This window comes from Rhinolophus ferrumequinum (assembly GCF_004115265.2).
Source record: "Rhinolophus ferrumequinum isolate MPI-CBG mRhiFer1 chromosome 15 unlocalized genomic scaffold, mRhiFer1_v1.p scaffold_54_arrow_ctg1_1, whole genome shotgun sequence".
In the NCBI taxonomy this organism is placed as follows: domain Eukaryota; kingdom Metazoa; phylum Chordata; class Mammalia; order Chiroptera; family Rhinolophidae; genus Rhinolophus; species Rhinolophus ferrumequinum.
In genome coordinates, this window is record NW_022680357.1 from 2,620,951 (window position 1) to 2,630,613 (window position 9,663).

Here is a 9,663-nt window from a genome sequence, read left to right on the forward strand (position 1 = left end):
TAGCGGGAGTTGCCTGCCCCACAGGGATGCTCAGGCCTGACCCAGGAGGCCCCGGGCTCAGACTCGGGAAGTTGTACCCCCACTCTCCCAGCCAGCCCCCCAGCTCCACTGGCCCCTGCTGTGGTGCGGTTCTCACCTGCTGGCGGGCAGGGCAGGATGCTATTTCCAGCCTCTATCCTCCTGAGGCCCAGCTGCCAGTATTGATGGCTCCATGGCATCAGGGTTCTGAGTGGCCCTTGGAGGGGTTGCTATGGTAACAGATCCCTAGTCAGTCACCTTGTTGGAGGGGTCTACCTGCCCTCCCCAGGAAATAGGGCCCCTGGTTATCTAAGCTGCAATCTTGTCCACGCATGGGTCTGCTTGCTCCCCACCTCCCCCGGTGCCCACGGTCACTGTCCAGCATCATGGCTGCAGGAGCAGTCGGGCTTCCACCCCCCATGGTATGTGCTGGGGCTTGGTTTAGTGGACTGAGCAGGGGCAGGTGCTGGAGCCTCCCCCACCCTTACTAGGTGCCCTTACTAGGTCCCACCGGTGGGACCTGGCACCTTCGTGCCCAGCTGACGCCCAGCATGTCTAGCAGGTGGGAGCCTTCAGGAAGCCCCTGCTCTCAGAAGGCTTACCCAAGGAGGTGGTGTGGGCGCTGAGGCTCCAACCCTGGGCAGAGGTGGGTGCGAGAGGGGCTTAGGTGCCTCCTGTGACTTAGTTTGCCAGCTGCTGCCCTCCCTGGAGGAGCAGAGAGTTCTGCCAGGGCCGGGGGTGGGGTGGGGGAAACCGGCACGCGGTGAGGGGGCGGGTGTTCCAGGGCGCTGGCTGGGGCCATTCCAGCCCGGGAGCGCGTACTCGTGCAGGGCGCGCGCGTGTTCTGGCCGCGCGTGGCGGCGGCAGCGGCGGGGCGGGCAGCTCCGTGACGCGGCGCCGGGCGGAGCGGGCGGAGCGCACGGGCCGGGGCGGAGCGGAGTCCTCCGCAGAGCAGCCCCTCCCGGCCACGGCCGCCGACCCCGGCCCCCAGCCCGGCCTGGCTCTATGGACAGGAGCTCGCTGCTGCAGCTTATCCAGGAACAGGTGCGTGGGGACGGGGGTGCCGGCACCGCCCCCGTCGCGGCCCTCCACCGTTGGGCTGAGCTCGCAGAGTCCCAGCCCAGCCCCCACTCCCCCAGGCCCCTTCCTGCACGACCTTGGCCCCCTGCCTGACACCCCAGGAAAGGGCCAGCCAGACCAGCACGCCTGGGGAGGGGGAAGGGAGGGGAATTGTCCTCAGATCTTGGCTCTACCCTTCCAGGATGAGCGGGGCGAAAATGAGGTGGGGAGACCCCTGGAGGCCTGGCAAGCAGGCACCAGTGCTCTGGCAGCTCCTGGGACCATGTGGGCACAGGGGCCTGGCCCAAGGGTGTTGGGAGACTGCCTCTCCCAGCTGGCCTGGCCCAGCCCTTTGGTCTGTGGGCTGGGCCCACCCTCAGGCCTTGGCGGGCGGCCCCACCCCACCCCAGCAGCTGGACCCTGAGAACACAGGCTTCATCGGTGCGGACACCTTCACCGGCCTGGTGCATAGCCATGAGCTGCCCCTGGACCCAGCCAAGCTGGACATGCTGGTGGCCCTGGCCCAGAGCAACGACCGGGGCCAGGTCTGCTACCAGGAGCTGGTGGACCTGGTCAGTGCCACTGTGGGTGGGCAGCAGGGGCGGGGGCCCAGGCCCGGGCCGGTACAGTGCCCTGGCTGGAGTTGGGTGGGCAGGTGGCCCTTCTTCTCTGCCCTTCCCACTGGGGCAGGGCCTTACACCCTGTGAGGAGCCGGGTGGACCAGGTGGGCATGGAGGCCATGGGGGGGCACCATGTCCCATGCTTGGGCCCCACCCCCCCAGATCAGCAGCAAGCGCTCAAGCAGCTTCAAGCGGGCCATCGCCAACGGGCAGCGGGCACTGCCCCGGGATGGGCTGCTGGACGAGCCGGGCCTGGGTGTCTACAAGCGGTTCGTGCGCTACGTGGCCTACGAGATCTTGCCCCGGGAGGTGGATCGCCACTGGTATTTCTACCGGCACCGCAGCTGCCCACCCCCTGTGTTCATGGCCTCTGTCACCCTTGCCCAGGTGAGCCTGCCCACCTGGCACCTGTCTCCCTGGCCTGGCCTGGCCCTAATGCCCATTTCTCCCAGATCATCGTGTTCCTGTGCTACGGGGCACGCCTCAACAAGTGGGTGCTGCAGACCTACCACCCCGAGTACATGAAGAGCCCCCTCGTGTACCACCCCGGCCACCGAGCTCGGGCCTGGCGCTTCCTCACCTACATGTTCATGCACGTTGGGTGAGTGGGGGCCCACTGCCAGCACCCCTGGCTGAATCAGGGGGGTTCAGCCCTCTGCGGCCGGAGCTGGGGGCCTGATGGTTGATCCCACCCCCATACCTGTTTGCCCCCACACGGCCAGGCTGGAGCAGCTGGGGTTCAACGCTCTCCTGCAGCTGATGATCGGGGTGCCCCTGGAGATGGTGCACGGCCTGCTGCGCATCAGTCTGCTCTACCTGGCTGGCGTGCTGGCAGGTGAGGCAGGTGGTGCCCCACGGCCACCTCACTGTGGGCCTCACCCTCACGGTGTCCCCTTGCTCCACACAGGCTCCCTGACCGTCTCCATTACTGACATGCGGGCCCCCGTGGTGGGGGGCTCCGGCGGGGTCTACGCCCTGTGCTCTGCACACCTGGCCAACGTCGTCATGGTAACGGGACAGCCAGGGTGGGGTGGGGGAGGGGTCCCCCGGGCTTCGCTCACAGCCTGTCTCACGCTCCATCAGAACTGGGCTGGGATGAGGTGTCCCTACAAGCTGCTAAGGATGGTGCTGGCTCTGGTGTGCAGTAAGTAGGGGACCTGGGGGAGGGTTGGGAGGGGGGCGCTGAGCCCCCGGCAAGGGCCCCTCCCACCTGCCACTTCCCTCTGCAGTGAGCTCCGAGGTGGGCCGGGCTGTGTGGCTGCGCTTCTCCCCGCCACTGCCTGCCTCCGGCCCACAGCCCAGCTTCATGGCACACCTGGCTGGTGCGGTGGTGGGGGTCAGCATGGGCCTGACCATCCTGCGCAGCTACGAGGAGCGCCTGCGGGACCAGTGCGGTTGGTGGGTGGTGCTGCTTGCCTACGGCACCTTCCTGCTCTTTGCCATCTTCTGGAACATCTTCGCTTATGACCTGCTGGGCGCCCACATTCCCCCGCCACCCTGACAAGCTCCCAGGGGCCACATGGGCCAGGGGGTGGCCTGCATGTCCGCCCTCTGTGAATGTACGTCTCGAGGCTGCTTCTCCCCTGTGAGGACAGGTGGCCCCTGTGGCCCACTGAGTCCAGGCGAAGCCTTACACCAGCCCTGGCCCCCCTCCCAGGCCTGGGGCGGGTAGGACTGCTGGGCCAGGCTGAGCGGTAGAGGTCCCAAGGGTGGCCCCAGAGGAGACCTTGCCCCGGCCTTCCCCCAGGACTTGCAGTCTGAGCCTTTTTGGAGAATGAATAAATATTTTACACAGCACCAGGTGGCTGTACAGGGCTCCGGAGGCTGGCCTGGCCTCCCCCCTTACTCGAGCAAACTGTGAGGGCTCTTTCCTCCGTGTGGATGGCCTGGATTCTCCCTTGCTCCTCTGCACCTAGTGTAAGATGTGTTTGTATGGGAGGTGGGTACCGCTGGCGGGGGCAGACGGTGGACCTCACGGTCAGGAGTGAGTTCAGCAAGGATTTATTGAGCTGCTACAATCACACGGCAGGTGAGCAGGCCCTGGGCCACAGCCAAGTTCAGTCGGCCTGAGTCCTGTGCTTCTTGGCTGGCCTGGTAGCCTCAGGGGTGCCCTGGCTGGGGCTGAGGTCAGGCAGCAGGTCTGGGCACAGCTTCTGCCCCACAGTCCAGGTCCACAGTGCGGTCTCCACATGGTGAGGGGTCCACAACCCTGAGTTACTACCTAGGGAGGCACAGAGGTTCAGGGCTCAGGGCACGGGCCACCCTGCCCTTCGTAACAGCTCTGCACACTCCCCCCTGACTGGAGTCCTGGATACCCTGCTGGCCCACCAACAGTCCCCTCACCTCTGCTCAGGGCTCTGGCACGCTCCTGCACCCGGCCCAGGTACAGCAGGTAATGCTTGAGCGTGTACTGCAGAGCTGGCAGGCCGGGCACTGCAGCCACTGCCTCATCGGACATGAAGGCTGCCACCTCAGGAGCTCCAACAGCCAGGACCGCTGGGGGCAGTGAAGGGCCAGCACTCAGACCCCACCAGGCTCAGAATAACCACAGTGTGGACTGTCATTCCCAGGGACCCTCTGCATCATGGGCCTGGGCATCGGCCCGTATCTCAAAGACACTAGCAGGCCAGGTCCCGCCCGCGACCCTGCAGGTGTGACCAGCTCTGCCAACTAACCCGAGGCCGTGGCGGGGCCCACGCCCCGGAGGGCGCACAGTTCTGTGATTGCTGCCCGCATGTCTGGAAGGAGGCGGAAGGCAGCAGCCGAACACTGCACCACCTGCTCCGGGGGGTTGGTGGCCACCAGCTGCTGCAGGCGAGGACGGAAGCGGCCCCTCTGTGGCCGAGTCGGATTGGGTGGGGTGGTCACTGGTGGAGGGCCTCTCCAGGGGGACCCCGCCCCACAGCATGAGGACACGCCTCCTGAAAGGAGCTCCGCCCCACGCCGCGAGGGGCCACCCCCAGGTGAAGCCCCGCCCCTAGGAGGCGGGCCCGCCCGCCGCTGTTCCGCCCCCCACGTGGAAGCCCCTCACCGCCAGCTTCCACGCCAGCAGCCGCTCTAGCTCTTCTCGTGTCACGTGCTTCTCCGCGCGGCCCTCAATGGCCATGGGCAAATCCTCTCGGTACCTGGGAAAAGGCGGTGACGGGGAGTCCGGGCAACGGGGGTCGCCCGCCCTACCGATGCCCCCATCGCCCTACCATCGATCCAGGGCTTCCAGTTGCCCCCGGGGGCCCGCGCGCGCCCGCAGCACCTCCCCGTGGCGCGCCAGGATGGCGGCCCAGCGGCTCGGGTCCTCACAGCCCCACAGCCCGCAGGCGACCGCCATGTTCAAGGGCCGGGTCTCGGAGGGGGCGGGACCGGCCGCGGGGACGGGGCCTCTGATGGGCGTGGCGGGCCGCGCGGCGTGAGTCGGACCGACTTCTGGAAGGACCAGCCCCGAGTGCGAGGGGCGGAGCCACCTGGGCAGCTCTCGGCTCTTCTCCAGACTTCCGACGTCGTGGGTCGCGTCTCCCCGAGCGCACACTTCCGCTGGCCCCCCCCACAGAGCGTCGGGCGCACGCGAAGTCCCTCCCACTCGCGCGTGTCCGGCCGCCCCGCTCGCTCCGCCCCGCCCCGCGCGGCCGGAAGTTCCGGTGGCGGATCGCTGGACCGGGCCCGAGCGGATCGCGGTCTCGGGCTGCGGGCTCGGGCTGCGGGCACAGGGCGGGCCGGGCGCGGAGCCTGGGAGCGGAGCCCAGGCCGTGCCGCGCGGCGCCATGAAAGGCAAGGAGGAGAAGGAGGGTGGCGCGCGACTGGGCGCCGCCAGTGGAAGCCCCGAGAAGAGCCCTAGCGCGCAGGAGCTCAAGGAGCAAGGCAACCGGCTCTTCGTGGGCCGCAAGTATCCGGAGGCGGCGGCCTGCTATGGCCGCGCGATCGTGAGTGTGCCCGCGTCGGGGGTGGGGCCGGCGCCCCGGCCAGGGGAGGGGGCGGGGCCTGCCGGGCCTGCCTGGCCGCCGCCGCCAGACCTACCGAGTGTCTGGGCCCGGACGGGGGTGGCGTTTGGGGTCTGAGGACTCAATGGTGATCTCGTTCCAAAGGGGCCGAAGCCGCGGCTCTCGAGCCCCCCGCCGGAGAACTATGGCGGGTGAAAGCTTCAGGGTGCTTGAGGCCCTCAGAGCCCGGGAGGCCAGGGATTTCCACAGGTCTGGGAAAGTTACCCTTACAGAACCTACTGGAGTCAAGAGGGTGGGCTCGGGCAGGCCTCAGGACCAGACGCCACCTTCCAGCCATCCTCAGGATCCAGGAGCTTTGAAGCTGAGAAACCTAGATACTAGCAGCTTTCCAGCCGTGAACCCCACGCCAGGACAGGCCTTAGGACTGCGGGGGCAGGCTGAGGTCACGCCCTCATGCTGACTGGCCGGTCCTGGTCCCCAGACCCGGAATCCCCTGGTGGCGGTGTATTACACAAACCGGGCACTGTGCTACCTGAAGATGCAGCAGCATGAGCAGGCCCTGGCCGACTGCCGGCGTGCCTTGGAGCTGGACGGGCAGTCTGTGAAGGCACACTTTTTCCTGGGGCAATGCCAGCTGGAGATGGAGAGCTATGACGAGGCCATCGCCAACCTGCAGCGAGGTGGGCCTCCGGGCTGGCAGGGTGTGGGGGTGCCCGGGGCCAGGCGGGTGGACTGGCCAGCGGATGAGCTGAACTCTATTCCCTCAGCCTACAATCTGGCGAAGGAGCAGCGGCTCAACTTCGGAGATGACATTCCCAGCGCTCTGCGCATCGCCAAGAAGAAGCGCTGGAACAGCATCGAGGAGCGACGCATCCACCAGGAAAACGAGCTGCACTCCTACCTCACGCGCCTCATTGTGGCTGAGCGGGAGAGGTGGGCTGTGCTGGCAGGCTCCAGGACCCCCCACAAGTCACCATTCTTGAGTCACGAACACAAGTATTTATTGAGGGCCAGCACTGGTGAACAGGAGACAGACGGGGGGATGAGGCCTGAACAAGCCCAAGGTTGGGGTGGAAGGTGACCTTCCCTAGCCAGACCTCTCTGACCCGCTCCCGGTCAACCCTCAGGGAGTTGGAAGAGTGTCAGCGGAACCATGAGGGTGATGAGGACGACGGCCACGTCCGGGCCCAGCAGGCCTGCATCGAGGCCAAGCACGTGAGGGTGCCCCGGCCCCCACGTGGGTCTGTGTGTGTTTGTGTGCATGTGACGGGGGGTGGCCCTGGCTCCCGTGGGGTCTGAGTGTGCCCTCACGTGGGTCTGTGTGTGTTTGTGCGCATGTGACGGGGGGGTGGCCCTGGCTCCCGTGGGGTCTGAGTGTGCCTGTCTGGGGAAAGCAGATGTGGTGTCTGGCCCACGCGTGGCTGCTTGGCTCTTTGCAGGACAAGTACTTAGCAGACATGGATGAGCTCTTTTCTCAAGTGGATGAGAAGAGAAAGGTGAGTGGTGTGTTCTCTGGGGCCTGTGGGCGGCAGGAATTGGAGCAGCGTCCGCTTCCTGGTCCCTAACTTGCTCCTGTGTGAGGCAGAAGCGGGATATCCCTGACTATCTGTGTGGCAAGATCAGCTTTGAGCTGATGCGGGAGCCGTGCATCACGCCCAGTGGCATCACCTATGACCGAAAGGACATCGAGGAGCATTTGCAGGTGAGGGACTCACAGGCGCTGGGGGCAGGGCCTGGGCCCACTGAGCACCGTCTGACCCTGTTGTCACTGCAGCGCGTGGGCCACTTTGACCCTGTGACCCGGAGCCCCCTGACCCAGGAACAACTCATTCCCAACTTGGCCATGAAAGAAGTCATCGACGCGTTCATCTCCGAGAATGGCTGGGTGGAGGACTACTGAGGCAGGGCCACTGGCCCCACCTTACCTGACACCCTGGCCCAGGAGGGCCTTGGGGCGATAGCCCCCAACCCCTGTACATAGTTTGTGCCCCTGGATCCCTGCTCTGGTGTCCCCACCCCATCCTCCATCAGGTCTGCTGGTTGGCCATGAGCCTCCCCGTCCCCCTTCTGGGCCAGAAACAGCAGGCTAGGGTGGCTTGGGCTGAGGTTGCTGCTGCCACCACTGTCCCTGTAATAAAACCTGTGAGCAGTCATAGGGCTGTGTGCCGGTGTGCGATGGGACTTGCCAGCTGCCTGCTCTGGCTAGCTGAGGAAGGTGGAGATGAAGACACTGGTGTCGAGGTTGAGTGTGGCGTGCCACCATCGGTCAGGGAAATATAGCACCTGGATGGGGTAGGGCACAGGGATGAATTGGGGGCCCTCAGCCCAACCCCGCCCCCTCCTACCAGTGACTGACCTCACCAGCCTGGATAGTACATTCCAGGGGCCGTGCCGATGGCGTCAGGGTTGGGTACGTGTCCCGGAGCCAGGACAGTGTGGTCTTGTTGGGATGGAACTTGGGTGTCTTCTCAGGGGGATACAGGAACCAGCGCTGGGGGTGGAAGCAGCAAGGTCACTCTTTGTGCTGTGGTCAGTGAGCCCCAAGTCTCAGCCACCACCTTGTGCTGACCTTGCGGCCGTAGATCACCTCTGAGAACCCAGGCCCGTGCCAGTGGAAGGGCACCCCGGAGCCAGCTCCTGTGGGGGCAGTTATGAGTAGCTGAGTATCAAAACCAATTTGCACGCCCCATCCCACCCCTCCAAATCTCCTGGTCTCGCATGGCACCCACCTGCAATCCCAAAGCTATAAGCAGGGGTGGTACCCAGCAGACCAAATGTGGGAGGGCTGTAGTGCCGAAAGAGTGATGCCCATTCAGTGAAGTTGTTGTCTCCAAAGAAGTACAGGGTGTCTGCCAGCAGAGAACACAGGAGGGTGCAGGGGTCCTGCCACCTGGGCACTCCTCAATGCCCCCTCCCCAGCCCACTGCCGCCCAGGCCTGGCTCACCATTGCCCAAGGAGTTGGGGTCCTGGGGGTGCAGCAGCTGTTCCATATACTCCTGGAAGGGTATGTCCACTGCGGAAAGGGGCCGGTCAGGACTGGCTGGTGCTGCCTGCAGGAGGCTGGCAAGCAGGCTGGGCTGAGGTGGGGCCGCTCACCTTTCTGGTAGGAGTAAGTGTTGGCAGTACTCAGTCGTACTACGTTGTCCCCAAATGAGGCCAGCAGCCTTTCGCGGGAGCACAGAGCCCGGAACCTCTGCGTGGGAGGGAGAAGATCTAAGGGTCCGGCCCAGCACGGGTGACAGCTGGCCAGGAGGGGCGCGAACACTCACCGAGTTGTCCGTGAGCCCCTGCAGGATGACGGGTCTGGAGAAGGCATAGCTGGAAGGAAAGGCAGAGTCACGGCCGGGTCTGACCCTCGCCCTCCTCTGCCCCCACCCCCACGCGTTCGCTCGAGGTCAAGGGGAGGCGGCCTTGGAAGGCCTGGGCGCGCGAGGCCGGCACACAGAAGCGTGACAGATAGCGTCGATCTCGGCTGACCGAGCTCCCGGCCGGGGTTTCGGGCGGGGCGGCGCAGCCAGCGCGGGCGGGCGCACGTACTGCTGGATGAACTCGGCGTAGGTGAGGTCGGCCCGACGCTCCACGGTGCAGCGCTGCTCCTCCGCCCCCGCCGCTGACGTCCCGGGCCCGCGCCGCTGCCTGCAGGCACAGTCGGTGAGCGATCCGGGCCGCCCGGAAGCGCGGCCCCGCTCCCGCCACCCGGCGCCGCTCACCACCCGCCGTCGCCCTCCGAGCCGGGCCGGGCCGGAGCCGCCAGCACCCAGAACACGAGCAGCAGGAGCGGCCGCGCCGCTGGAGTCATAGTCCGCCGCCGCGAGGCAAACCGGAGCCCCGTCGTCGTGGCAACGGCCCGCGCGCCCGGACGGCTCCCGGAAGCGGCTTCCTTTGGCCCGCCCCGGAAGGGGCGGCATTTCCGGAAGGCCGAGCGAAGGCTGCAGAGAGCCGCTTGTGACTTCTGCCAGCTCCCATTGGTGACACGGCCACCCGCCCACCAGAGTCGCCGGGGCCAGCGGCGCGACTGACCGGTGACAGGCAG

At 66.3% G+C, this 9,663-nt stretch overlaps 4 protein-coding genes across 13 annotated transcripts; 2 read left to right on the plus strand and 2 right to left on the minus strand.

The window, feature by feature from the left end:
- Positions 1-910: 910 nt before the first annotated feature.
- On the plus strand, positions 911-3,570 carry RHBDL1 (rhomboid like 1). 7 transcript variants are annotated; one of them, XM_033101963.1, is made up of 8 exons: positions 911-1,062; positions 1,458-1,649; positions 1,860-2,084; positions 2,150-2,298; positions 2,420-2,532; positions 2,605-2,705; positions 2,781-2,841; positions 2,927-3,570. In XM_033101963.1, the coding sequence occupies exons 1-8, from the start codon at positions 1,024-1,026 to the stop codon at positions 3,196-3,198; spliced, it is 1,152 nt and encodes a 383-aa protein (XP_032957854.1). In that variant the 5' UTR covers positions 911-1,023; the 3' UTR covers positions 3,199-3,570. The 7 variants fall into 7 exon arrangements, with proteins under 7 accessions (XP_032957854.1, XP_032957855.1, XP_032957856.1 ...); XM_033101964.1 differs by having other exon boundaries at positions 1,488-1,649; XM_033101965.1 differs by having other exon boundaries at positions 1,491-1,649.
- A 112-nt stretch (positions 3,571-3,682) lies between these two features.
- On the minus strand, positions 3,683-5,485 carry LOC117019799 (uncharacterized). Its single transcript, XM_033101969.1, has 5 exons — positions 4,895-5,485; positions 4,729-4,822; positions 4,373-4,532; positions 4,041-4,193; positions 3,683-3,918 (listed from the first exon to the last, which is right to left on the minus strand). Exons 1-5 carry the CDS (start codon positions 5,452-5,454, stop codon positions 3,755-3,757), a joined length of 1,131 nt encoding a protein of 376 aa, XP_032957860.1. The 5' UTR covers positions 5,455-5,485; the 3' UTR covers positions 3,683-3,754.
- On the plus strand, positions 5,346-7,782 carry STUB1 (STIP1 homology and U-box containing protein 1). Of its 4 annotated transcripts, none has more exons than XM_033101971.1 (7): positions 5,346-5,611; positions 6,111-6,309; positions 6,397-6,562; positions 6,757-6,844; positions 7,069-7,125; positions 7,215-7,331; positions 7,404-7,782. In XM_033101971.1, the coding sequence occupies exons 1-7, from the start codon at positions 5,453-5,455 to the stop codon at positions 7,527-7,529; spliced, it is 912 nt and encodes a 303-aa protein (XP_032957862.1). In that variant the 5' UTR covers positions 5,346-5,452; the 3' UTR covers positions 7,530-7,782. The 4 variants fall into 4 exon arrangements, 2 of the variants coding, with proteins under 2 accessions (XP_032957862.1, XP_032957861.1); XM_033101970.1 differs by having other exon boundaries at positions 5,418-5,611; positions 6,397-6,625; XR_004422559.1 differs by having other exon boundaries at positions 5,418-5,611; positions 6,397-6,625; positions 6,757-6,902; positions 6,978-7,331; positions 7,404-7,435.
- On the minus strand, positions 7,771-9,565 carry JMJD8 (jumonji domain containing 8). The gene is made up of 9 exons (XM_033101972.1): positions 9,341-9,565; positions 9,168-9,266; positions 8,900-8,948; positions 8,727-8,823; positions 8,575-8,643; positions 8,359-8,478; positions 8,199-8,266; positions 7,986-8,120; positions 7,771-7,912 (listed from the first exon to the last, which is right to left on the minus strand). Exons 1-9 carry the CDS (start codon positions 9,427-9,429, stop codon positions 7,832-7,834), a joined length of 807 nt encoding a protein of 268 aa, XP_032957863.1. The 5' UTR covers positions 9,430-9,565; the 3' UTR covers positions 7,771-7,831.
- Positions 9,566-9,663: the final 98 nt, after the last annotated feature.